Genomic DNA, 12,579 nt, shown 5'->3' on the forward strand with positions numbered 1-12,579 from the left:
AATGGGGATTAAAAACTGTGAGCCCCACGCGGGACAACCTGATCACCTTGTATCCCCTCAGCACTTAGAACAGTGCTTTGCACATAGTAAACACTTAACAAATACCACATTATTATATTAATGGTTGTCTCCCCTTTTAGACTTTTAGCTCGCTGTAGGCAGGGAGCATGGTCTACCAACTCTGTTATATTGTACTCTCCCGAGCACTTAGTACATTAATCTGCTCACAGTAAGCCTTCAATAAATACGATTGATTGATATTTACCATTGCCCTCAATTGGCATTACTTCTAGGTAGAAAACACATCAAGGTTTTAAAACTTTAGTGTGGCTTGTTTCCAAGAAATTTCCCAGATTTGTAGCAGAAATCAACCCTACCAATCTATTGAAACCACTTGGTTAAAACCTCTATTGATTGATAGCAGGAATCAACCCTACCAATCTACCGAAACCACTTGAGTAAAATCTCTATTGATTTATAGCGACTAGAGAACTACTGTCATTTACCGAACGACACCAGCCATCCCCCGGCCCTCGTACCAACCTCCCTGGACCGGAGGAGCCTCGGTGACGTGTAGTAGAATTCAAACCCCCACCTTTGATCACCAAGGTTACTGCAGAAAGTTTTTTTTAGTTTTACCAACGTGCAAGGGAGTGACACGTACATTCACTCCGCTGGGGTCCGCTACCAGTCTGTGGGGCAAAGGGGCCCGCTCTGCCAATGCTTCTTTCTGCACTCAAGTGCGCTCTAACGTGCTTGCTTCTCCGCATGGCTCTTCACGATTCAAAACCAGTGCCTTTTACTTGCTTTAGGCATCACAGCTGTGGCTCTTTGTGTCAGTCATTAATTGGTCCAGGCCCATTATTGGGTAGAACAGAAAGAGAAAGCCCCATCTTCCTCCATGCTCCCACCCCCTCGGGCCCACAATCACCTGCCTCAGGTAGAGTCCATCAGGGCTTTTGCCAGTCTCTTTGTTGCTCACCAGATCACAAACAGTCATTAATAAGACTCACCAGATTGCAAACAGTCATTAATAAGACAGCTTGTTGTGGGCTCACCACACTGAGGATCCTGCTTCAGTTGCACTTCACAACTTTTTGGAACCAGCTCAATACTTCCACTCCCCTGACATTTGATCGAACTCTCCAAATTGATGCTTCACATCCTGGGAAAGACAGGGTTATACTGATATTTCAGATGGCAGGAAATGCTTTACTTCGACTTTGGAACTACATTTTTCAACTTCAAATTGATCTGATTATGAATTCACTCTGTATAAATAGTTCTGAAAGATGGAATTGTCATATTTGAAAAAACAGGGTAAAAATCATACTTTATATCTCTATTTGTGATTAACAAGTTATCATCATCAATGTTAATCACTATATCATTTGTACACCAAGTTGTCTGCAAATTGATGTTGAATTAAAAGTGTTTTCCCTAAATATTGATCATTAGAACTTCAGAGTTATCTGAAGCACTGAATGAAATGTAACACTGTATATCTTAACAGTGGTGAAAAATCACGAGAAGCATGAAATTCCAGAAGCAGCGTGGTTTAGTGGAAAGAGCATGGGCTTGAGTCAGAGGTCGTGGGTTCTAATTCTGCTCCACCACTTATCTGCTGTGTGACCTTGGGCAAATCACTTGACTTCTCTGTGCTTCAGTAACCTCATCTGTAAAATGGGAATTAAGTCTGAGCCCACATGGGACAATCTGATTACCTTCTATCTACCCATGCTTGGAACAGTGCTTGGTACAGAGTAAGCACTTAATACCATCATCATTATTATCATTAAATTATTATTTGGGTCATATTTCCAAGTGATTTTATGGTCATATATTAGCTCAATTTCTATGGTGATTAGACAGCTCCATTGATATCCATTGATATGCCACTCCTGTTTAGCACTATGAGACAAACACTCTTCTAAATGCTGGAGTAGATACAAGTCATTCAGCTTGTTCAGAGTTCCTGCCCCGCACATTCTCACAGCCTAAGTAGGAGGAAGAACATCAGAAGGTAAAAACCCGTGTGTCTAGAACATTCACTTAGCACTTAGATTTTCAGTGATGAGGGGATATGGTGACATTTCACTCAAATCCCAGTCCTTCACCCTGAATATGAAGCCCATTTTAAGGTCAGAAACAAATCTCACTAAACTTTCCCTTTGCCCAGAACCCTAAATGTGCCTCGATGTATTTCCGTTATTCAAATTTTAAAGGTAAATTTTTCTTAACTTGGCAGGCTTAGATAAAATTTGGGTCTAGAAGACGACTTTCCTCCATGAATTTTTGTGACTTTAGGTGACATCAGCACCCACAAAACGAGCAATTTAAGTTCCATTTGACGACTTGAGCACAGCGGATGAGGACAAAATTGGAAGCTCTAGAAATTATTTAAGCAAACATTCTTTAGTAAATTGAACTCCAAGGTTAAAATAAGATAATCATTTTAAGTAGCTTCTTAAGTGCTATGAGGCGGCGATTGAGGCAAGGGTTAATGACCCAGATGTTCAAGTGGCAGGGAAATTAAGAGAAAGCTGCCAAGGAAGACCTTCTGGAGAGGTTTCAGAAGAGCTTTGAAGACAAGTACAGAGCCGGGGTTTGAAGATGTGAAAGGGGAGGAAGTTACGGGTAACAAGGGCACAGGTCCACAGGAATTTCACGGTGCTTTACCCTGCTGAAACCTCAACCTTAATTTTGAGCACCAGCATTCCCTGCTCAATTCCAGTGTTAGATATGGGAAGCTTTCCCTGGAACCTTTTCTTTCTGCACACTAAAGTGGAGTCTTCTCCCCGGTGAGCCCTCCCCTTGTAAACTGATCTTGCTATACTAGTCATCGTGTGGATGACGGTAGCCCATACAAATGAGCCTTGCTGTAAGGAGAGACACTTTGGGATCTTTCTCCTCTTTTCGCTATTTGTGGGGTGATCCTGGCTCAAACCCCCGAGTCTAACTTAAATACGAAGTGTGCAAATTAATACAAAACTTAAGGTTGGTTTAACAGATTATTATCCTATTTAACTAACACAGACTCAATTCTAGAATGTTTTTATGTTTTCCTAAAATTGTTTCATTCAATAGTATTTATTGAGCGCTTACTATGTGCAGAGCACTGTACTAAGCGCTTGGAATGTACAGTTTGGCAATTGTTTGGGACAACCTAAGAAAGCCCCATTACTCTTTAGATATATCAGAAAGTGTTTACAGTATCTGTTTTGTGCATACTGAAATTGTTACATCACTTGCAACTGACAATCAATTCGGCATTTATTTGATCGTATTCAAATCATTTTAGAGATTCCAATTATGTGTAAGAGCTATTGCTTCTTAAGGCAGTAAACAGAACTGCAGTTTGACTGCAGATGATAAGATTTGCCTCTCAAATCAGACAAGGATGGGAAGAGCAATCACCTCTTTATTACAATTTAATCCAGCATGCTTTATGCCACAAAGAAACAGACTCCAGAACATTGAGATAATAGGTTTATTTACAAACACATCTAGTGTGGTAAATATTTGTAATGTTAGATATTCTTCAAGGCTACATCATGAAATATGTCCCAGGTGAAATCTGAGGAAAAAAAAGAACAAAAAATAATGATTTGTTATTGAACACTTTAAGGCGCTGGGCAAGTGGCCGGGCATTTAGTTGCACGGCTGAATTAGATCTTTCGGGCCAGATAGTGGCAGAGCAAGTAATAATCACATCAATGAAGGACACTTGTATATCCAGAAGGAATTAAAAAAGGTAAAACTTTGAATAAGTTCTCTCCTTTTATAGGTTCTTTCGTCTGAGAGATTTACATTGCTGCAGTCCCGCACTTTTAGGACCTATAATCTGGAAAGCATTGAGAGGTTGAAAAAAACACTACACTGCATTTAAATCTACAGTCTCATAATCATAAGCAACTGGTACATCAGAAAGCGTTTACAGTATCATAGTTATACTCATACTGAATTTTGCCACATCACCTGTACCAAAACCTCCTAGGTACACAGTTCTTTAGAGCAGACAGTGAAGAGAGAATTTATATACATTTTAATAGACCCGAACACTGAATATACAGTTTTGGGGCAAAAATATTAATTCTCAGATTTAGATTTTCTCGCACAGTCAAATCGATCAAATGTATCGAGAGCTTATTGTAGAGATATTGTACTAAGCACTTGGGAGGGTGCGATGCAACAGAGTTGGAAGACATGTTCCCTGCCCAGAGGGAGTTACCAGTCTAATTTAGCTATGAGCTCTAAGAAAACATTCTTGAGGTAGTTTAGGAATATCTGCTTCCACCCGGTACTAGCAAGGCAGGGGAACATTATTTTTCTCTTTTCTTGATTTTCATAAGCTTAGTCTAGAAAATCCCTCAAGGACTACCACATACATTATCTTACTTATCCTCATAATATGCCTGCCAAATAAATGCTTACAGTAAAATTCAGTTTCGGCACCTGCTTCTTCTTCTCTTACAATAGTCTAAGAACACTAACTAGCCTCAGTTCTGACCACCACAAATTGGCCAACCTGTTAGTGTCAAAATTTGGAATCTAGGAGACTAAATGATCAGATATTAGGTAAAACTATGTTGCTATTTAAACATACAAACTGTGCATTATTTCATGAGATCATTTTCCACAGATCTCGGATTTAGATCCAGAATATTTTGTTTGGGAATAAGAACTAGCACTTCCCAGAAAACGATTACAGGGGGCTGAGGTAGGAAATCTCTAATACACCTTCATCAGCAGGTTATATATCAGTAGATCAGTAGCAGCGTAGAGAAGCAGCATGACCCAGTGGAAAGAGCATGGGCTTGGGAGTTAGAGGTCATGGGTTCGAATCCCCGCTCCACCACTTGTCAGCTGTGTGACTGAGGGCAAGTCATTTAACTTCTCTGTGCCTCAGTTACCTCATCTGTAAAATGGGGATGAAGACTGTGAGCCTCACGAGGGACAACCTGCTTACCCTGTATCTATCCCAGAGCTTAGAACAGTGCTCTGCACATAGTAAGCGCTTAACAAATACCAACATTTATTTTTTTTTATTTACCACGCAGGCCTGGGAGGCAGAGAACCTGGTTTCTAATCCCATTTCTGCCATTTGTCTGCTGTGTGACCTCAGGCACGTCACCTAACTTCTCTGCGCCCCAGTTACGGCATCTGGAAAATGGAGACTAAATCCTACTTCCTACTTGGACTGAGTCCCATGTGCCACAGGGATTACACCAGACCTGATTACCTGACATCTAACCCAGTCCTTAGAACAGTGTTTGGTGCATACTCTAAGTGCTTAACAAGTACTGTTGCCATAATGATTAATAATCCGTTACCTGGTTCCTGAAGGGAAACCACTCTCTTCATTTCTTAAGCAGCTGGTGTCTGACTATGAAGAACGGTGCAGCAAATCCAGAGCCAAAGAAAAGAGTCATTTTTGCTAGCAACTGCCACTTGTTTTCGACAGAGAATGGCAGGTTCTGCAAAGAAATGTGAACACTTTGTAACCAGTAAAATCAAGTAGAAAATGAACGACAGGGTAAATTACTAGCATAAAAGGCGCTTACACCTATTCAAGTAGGGCTCGATGTTAAAATCCAATGGGGAAAAATAAATTCCTTAGTTTTACGCCACCAAGTTTGAGCCTTTGAAAATATCAGTGAAACAATGGTACATCAGAAAGCGTTTACAGTATCATTAATTTTTCATACCATAATGTGCTCATCATTTGCACCACTGGAAAGAGTTAAAGGCAGGATCAGTAATGAATGGGAACTTTACCTCCTGTCGGTTACCCAAATGCTGCTTATTCTTGAACTAAGAAAGAACTGGAGGGGCTCTTTTAGTTAAAATGAACGGTCTGCCCTTCAGACTGGTGACTCAGCCTAGGCCTATCCACTTCCCAGAGGGTTGTTCACTGAACACCACATGAGGTAAAATCGGTGCTTTTTGTACCTCAGGGGCCTCGGAGAAGCACTGCGGCCCAGTCCCGGGGCTGGGTTCTAATGCCTGCTCTGCCATGTGCCTGCCCTGTGACCTTGGGGGAGTCACTTAACTATTCTGCGCCTCTTTTCTCATCCGTAAAATCAGGGGCCTACAAGACTTTTCCTCCTCTTCTTCAGTCTGTGAGCCTCACGTGGGATGGGGGGCTGTATTCATCCATTCAATAGTATTTATTGAGCACTTACTTTGTGCAGAGCACTGTACTAAGCGCTTGGAATGTACAATTCGGCAACATAGAGAGACAACCCCTGCCCACTGACGGGCTTACGGTCTAATCGGACCCACTCCTGTGATCAATAAATACTCGACACGTAATAAATGCCTATTAAGTGCCTCTGTTATTATTGTGAGCCGATGGGCATCGGAATGACCACCTTTCCTGCTACCATTTAAGCCTCCTAAAGGCCTGTCCTTTAACAGATCCCAGTAGCCAGTGGGGGGGAAGATATTCTTTTTTGGGGGGGGTGGGGAGAGGGAGGAGACCCTCCTAGCCCTTTAGCCATTTATTTACTAAACACTTACTGAGAAGCAGCATGGCTCAGTGGAAAGAGCCCGGGTCTGGGAGACGGAGGTCGTGGGTTCTAATCCCACCTCTGCCAATTGTCAGCTGTGTGACTTTGGGCAGGTCACTTATCTCCTCTGCGCCTTAGTTACCTCACCTGGAAAATGGGGATTAAGACCGGGAGCCGCACGTGACGTAACCTGATAATCCTGCATTCACCCCAGAGCTTAGAACAGTGCTTGGCACATAGTAAAGGCTTAACGAATGCCATCATTATTATAACTGTGTGCAGAGCATTGTACTCAGTGCTCGGGAGAAGGAGCATGGTGAAGCAGCATTGTTCAGTGGAAAGAGCCCGGGCTTGGGAGTCACAGGTCATGAGTTCTAATCCCGGCTCCGCCGCTTGTCAGTTGTGTGACCTTGGGCAAGTCACTTCACTGGGCCTCAGTTCCCTCATCTGTACAACGGGGATGAAGACTGGGAGCCCCACGTGGGACAACCTGATTATTTTGTATCTACCCCAGCGCTTACATCAGTGCTTGGTACCTCTTAAGCACCTAACAACATTATCATCAGTGGATAGGAAGGTCATGGGTTCTAATCCGTTTCCCGCCACTTGCCTGCCTTGGGCAAGATCACTTCACTTCTCTGGGCCTCAGTTCCCTCATTTGTAAAATGGGGGGTGAAGACTGTGAACCACAGATGGGACAAACTGATTACCTCCTATCTACCCAGCGCTCAGAACAGTGCTTGGCACATAGTAAGGGCTTAACAAATACCAACATTATTACTATTCTCTGGGCCTCAGTTCCCTCGTCTGTAAAATGGGGATGAAGACTGTGAGCCACAGGTGGAACAACCTGACTACTTTGTATCTCTCCAGCGCTTAGAACAGTGCTTGGCACATAGTATACGCTTAACAAATACAACATTATTATTGTTAGTGCCTGGGCCTCAGTTTCCTCATCTGTAAAAGGGGGGTGAAGACTAGGAGCCCCACGTGGGGACAACCTGATGACCTCGTATCTACCCAGAGCTTAGAAAAGTGCTTGACACATAGCGCTTAACCAATACCAACATTACTATAGCACGGGCTTTGGAGTCAGGGCTCATGAGTTCGAATCCTAGCTCTGCCACTTGTCAGCTGTGTGATTGGGCAAGTCACTTAACTTCTCGGTGCCTCAGTTCCCTCATCTGTAAAATGGGGATTAAGACTGTGAGCCCCATGTGGGACAGCCTGATTCCCCTGTGTTTACCCCATCGCTTAGAACAGTGCTCTGCACATAGTAAGCGCTTAACCAATACCAACATTGTTATTATTCTCTGGGCCTCAGTTCCCTCGTCTGTAAAATGGGGATGAAGACTGGGAGCCCCACGTGGGACAACCTGATTCCCCTGTGTTTACCCCAGCGCTTAGAACAGTGCTCTGCACGTAGTAAGCGCTTAACCAATACCAACATTATTATTATTATTCTCTGGGCCTCAGTTCCCTCGTCTGTAAAATGGGGATGAAGCCTGGGAGCCCCACGTGGGACAACCTGATGACCTCGTACCTACCCAGCGCTTAGAACAGTGCTCGGCACATAGTAAGCGCTTAGCCTCTACCAACATTTATTACTATTATTCTCTGGGCCTCAGTTCCCTCGTCTGTAAAATGGGGATGAAGCCAGGGAGCCCCACGTGGGACGGGGGCTGCGTCCAACCCCATCTGCTTCGATCCCCCCCCAGCGCTTAGGGCAGTGCCTGGCCCAAGTAGGCGCTTAAGAAATACCATGATGATAACGACGCTGATTATAACACCACAAGAAGGAAGAGACATCCCCCCTCCCCGCCCCCGGCGAGCCGGGAGCCTGGGGGAGGGAGGGAGAAGAGGGAGGTTGTCCGCCCCGTTCGCTCCCGCGGCCCCCGGCGGGCCGACCCCGTTGTGGCTGTTACCTTCCCGGGCCCCTCCTCGTAGTGGCTCCTGCGGACCACGGAGGTGGTGAAGCGGCGGACGCTCTGCCCCAACATGGCGCCGCCGGCGAGTGATGGCGGCCGGTCCTTCTTCTCCGCGACCTTGCTCGGGGGGCGGCGCGCAGAGGCTGCCGGGAGACGGGCCCAAAGGGCAGGACGCAAGGGCTGCCGGGAGACCGGCCCAAAGGGCAGGACGCAAGGGCTGCCGGGAGACGGGCCCAAAGGGCAGGACGCAAGGGCTGCCGGGAGACGGGCCCAAAGGGCAGGACGCAAGGGCTGCCGGGAGACGGGCCCAAAGGGCAGGACGCAAGGGCTGCCGGGAGACGGGCCCAAAGGGCAGGACGCAAGGGCTGCCGAGGGACGGGGCAAGGGCAGGACGCAAGGGCTGCCGGGAGACGAGGCAAAGGGCGGCGGGGGGGCGGCGGAGGCGCGCATGCGCGCGCGCGCGGAACTGTGGGACTTGTAGTTCCGAGGCCGGCCTCCGCTTTGGCCCCGCCAGCCGCCATTTGCATTGGCCCCCTCCCCGACTTTGGCCGCTCCTCCCGCTGCAGGCAGTTCTTAGCAGACGTAATCTTTCATCCATTCAGTAGTATTTATTGAGCGCTTGCTCTGTGCAGAGCACTGGACTGAGCGCTTGGAATCGTGGCCCAGTGGAAAGAGCCCCGGCTTGGGAGTCAGAGGTCATGGGTTCGAATCCCGCCTCGGCCCCATGGGGACTGTGGGCAAGTCACTTCTCTGGGCCTCAGTGACCTCATCTGGAAAATGGGGATGAAGACTGGGAGCCCCACGTGGGGCAACCTGATTGCCCTGGATCTCCCCCAGCGTTTAGAACAGTGCTCAGCACATAGTAAGCGCTTAACAAATACCAACATGATGATTATTATATTATCATAGAGAAGCAGCCTGGCTCAGTGGAAAGAGCCCGGGCTTGGGAGTCAGAGGTCATGGGTTCGAATCCCACCGCTGCCCCATGTCCGCTGTGGGACTGTGGGCAAGTCACTTCACTTCTCTGGGCCTCAGTGACCTCATCTGGAAAATGGGGATTAATAATGTTGGTATTTGTTATCAGGTATGAAGTGACTTGCCCACAGCCCCACAGCTGACACGTGGCAGAGTCGGAATTCGAACCCATGATGAAGACTGTGAGCCCCACGTGGGACAACCTGATTCACTTGTGTCTACCCCAGCCCTTAGAACAGTGCTCGGCACATAGTAAGCGCTTAACAAATACCAACATATATATATATATTATTATTATTATTATTACAAATCGGTAACAGATAGAGACAGTCCCTGCCCTTGGACGGGCTCACAGTCTAACATATTCCTCCTAGAAGCGTTTCCTTCTTTTCTCATTTCCCCCTTTTTTATGTACACGAAGGGGAGATAGGCAGTTTATAACCTCATAGAAACGAATGTAGGCAAAGCAGCGTGGCTCAGTGGAAAGAGCCCGGGCTTGGGAGTCAGAGGTCATGGGTTCGAATCCCCGCTCTGCCCCTTGTCAGCTGTGTGACTGTGAGCAAGTCACTTCACTTCTCTGGGCCTCAGTTACCTCATCTGTAAAATGGGGATTAACTGGGAGCTTCACGGGGGACAACCTGATGACCCTGTATCTACCTCAGCGCTTAGAACAGTGCTCTGCACATAGTAAGCGCTTAGCAAATACCAACATTATTATTATGAGAAGCAGCGTGGCTCAGTGGAAAGAACCTGGACTTGGGAGTCCGAGGTCATGGGCTTGAATCCCGGCTCTGCCCCTTGTCAGCTGTGTGACTGTGGGCAAGTCACCTCACTTCTCTGGGCCTCAGTTACCTCATCTGGAAAATGGGGATGAAGTCTGTGAGGCCGACATGGGACAATCTGATGACCCTGCATCTATCCCAGCGCTTAGAACAGTGCTCTGCACTTAGTAAGCACTTAACAAATACCAACATTATTATTAGGCGGTGTAGGCCGGTCCCCCGGCTTCCCCTGAAATTTTAGTGCGAGACGCATGTCAACTAGAGAGCCCAGGGTCGGAGAGAAATCAGGTTTAAAGAGAAATAAATGAGAATCTGGGACAGAAAGAATTTTAATACAACGGAACTTTGACCCTCAAGGTTTAATATCAAATTTCTCCCGCCCTGCAGGAGTAGGACAAATAATGATAATAATGTTGGTATTTGTTAAGCGCTTACTATGTGCAGAGCACTGTTCTAAGCGCTGGGGTAGATACAGGGCAATCAGGTTGTCCCACGTGAGGCTCACAGACTTCATCCCCATCTTACAGATGAGGTAGCTGAGGCACAGAGAAGTGAAGTGACTTGCCCACAGTCACACAGCTGACAAGTGGCAGAGCCGGGATTCGAACCCATGAGCTCTGACTCCCAAGCCTGGGCTCTTTCCACTGAGCCACGCTGCTTCTCAAAGTACTGAGAGACTTTCCGTAACATTTTTGGATGAGGTCTCCCCGCCAGAAGGGCCGTCATCATACAGAAGGAAAACTGTTCTAGCTGGTGGACCTTGCACAAAATAATTAGGTTTCAGGCAAATAATAATGAGGACTCTCCAAGAATCTGCACACATCTACTGACCGGTGGCAAGGAGAACCTCCTTGGCCTACCTTGAAGTCTCTTCATAATTAATCACCAACAAATCCGGGGTCAAAAACAAGTAGAAATTTAAGGCTTTCTTTTCTACTTAGACTGTGAGCCCGCTGTGAGGCAGGGCCTGGATCCAACCTGATGAACTCGTATCTAGCCCAGCCCTTAGAACAGTGTTTGTCGCATAGTTAGCGCACAAAAGTACCATTATTATTATCATTTGTATTTCAGAATGATCCTCAAAGATGTACCAGCATATGGAGTGGCATGGTAATAATGTTGGTATTTGTTAAGCGCTTACTATGTGCAGAGCACTGTTCTAAGCGCTGGGGTAGACACGAGGGAATCAGGTTGTCCTACGTGGGGCTCACAGTGTTAATCCCCATTTTACAGATGAGGTAACTGAGGCACAGAGAGGTTAAGTGACTTGCCCAAAGTCACAGAGATGACAAGTGGCAGAGCCGGGATTCGAACCCATGATCTCTGACTCCAGAGCCCGTGCTCTTTCCACTGAGCCACGCTGCTAACCGTGGCGTAGCGGTTAGAGCAAGGGCCTGGTTTGGGGAGTCAGTAGGTCAGGGGTTCTAATCCCAGCTCTGGCACTTGTCGGCTGTGTGGCCTTGGGCAAGTCACTTTACTTCTCTGTGCCTCAGTTACCTCATCTATAAAATGGGGATGAAGACTGTGAACGCTGTTTGGACAGGTTGGACACAGTCCAACCTGATTTGCTTGCATCCACCTCAGCATTCATTCATTCATTCATTCAATAGTATTGCTTGAACGCTTACTATGAGCAGAGCACTGTACTAAGCGCTTGGAATGTACAATCCGGCCACAGATAGAGACAATCCCTGCCCAATGATGGGCTCACAGTCTAAACGGAGGAGACAGACAGCAAAGCAAAAGAAAATAAAACAAAACAAGAGAACATCATCAAGATAAGCAATCAAGGAGATGTACACCTCATTAACAAAATAGGGTAATAAATAATATATACAAATGAGCACAGTGCTGAGGGGAGGGAAAGGGGGAAGAGCCGAGGGTGGGGAGGGGACGGAGGGAAAGGGGGGACTCGGCACTTAGTACTATGCCTGGCACTTAGTAAGCGCTTAACAAACACCATTATTATTATTATTATTATTATTGTTATTATTATTCAACCAAATAAGGCCACAGTATTTAAATATAGGTTGCCATTCTCATGCTGGTTGAATAAAGCCTGTTCCCCCAAAAAATAAAATTACACTTTGATTCCTTAACTCGAAAAACTCTTATTTACTTTGGATTTGACCTTTTGCCTGAATATCAAGAGCAGCCTTAGATGTTTTTATCAATTATTAGTTCACTTGTAATTTGAACTTCAAATTTCCTCCTCAGGAAGAGATTTAAATTTTGGAGAGATCTCATGAGAATCATTTTCATCTGAATTTAGATACCTTTTAGCATTTATGAGGCAGATTCCCGATCTTTATTTAACCATTTCTCTAGTCGATCATTCCCGGGAAACAGATGGTATGCTGGCGATCTCTCGTTATAAAGTGA

General features: G+C 45.9%; 1 protein-coding gene and 3 non-coding genes across 4 annotated transcripts; all 4 read right to left on the reverse strand.

Moving 5' to 3' along the window:
- Positions 1-3,192: 3,192 nt before the first annotated feature.
- LOC114815483 lies at positions 3,193-3,254 on the reverse strand. The gene has a single exon (XR_003763261.1). It is a non-coding gene; the product is annotated as a small nucleolar RNA Z39 (small nucleolar RNA).
- A 222-nt stretch (positions 3,255-3,476) lies between these two features.
- Positions 3,477-8,684, reverse strand: LOC100077093 (cytochrome c oxidase subunit 7C, mitochondrial). Its single transcript, XM_001508984.5, has 3 exons — positions 8,438-8,684; positions 5,334-5,477; positions 3,477-3,577 (listed from the first exon to the last, which is right to left on the reverse strand). Exons 1-2 carry the CDS (start codon positions 8,510-8,512, stop codon positions 5,361-5,363), a joined length of 192 nt encoding a protein of 63 aa, XP_001509034.1. The 5' UTR covers positions 8,513-8,684; the 3' UTR covers positions 3,477-3,577; positions 5,334-5,360.
- Positions 3,920-3,984, reverse strand: LOC114817793. The gene has a single exon (XR_003765645.1). It is a non-coding gene; the product is annotated as a small nucleolar RNA Z39 (small nucleolar RNA).
- LOC114817819 lies at positions 5,669-5,731 on the reverse strand. The gene has a single exon (XR_003765675.1). It is a non-coding gene; the product is annotated as a small nucleolar RNA Z39 (small nucleolar RNA).
- Positions 8,685-12,579: the final 3,895 nt, after the last annotated feature.

The sequence above is a fragment of the Ornithorhynchus anatinus genome, chromosome 1, assembly GCF_004115215.2.
Source record: "Ornithorhynchus anatinus isolate Pmale09 chromosome 1, mOrnAna1.pri.v4, whole genome shotgun sequence".
NCBI lineage: Eukaryota > Metazoa > Chordata > Mammalia > Monotremata > Ornithorhynchidae > Ornithorhynchus > Ornithorhynchus anatinus.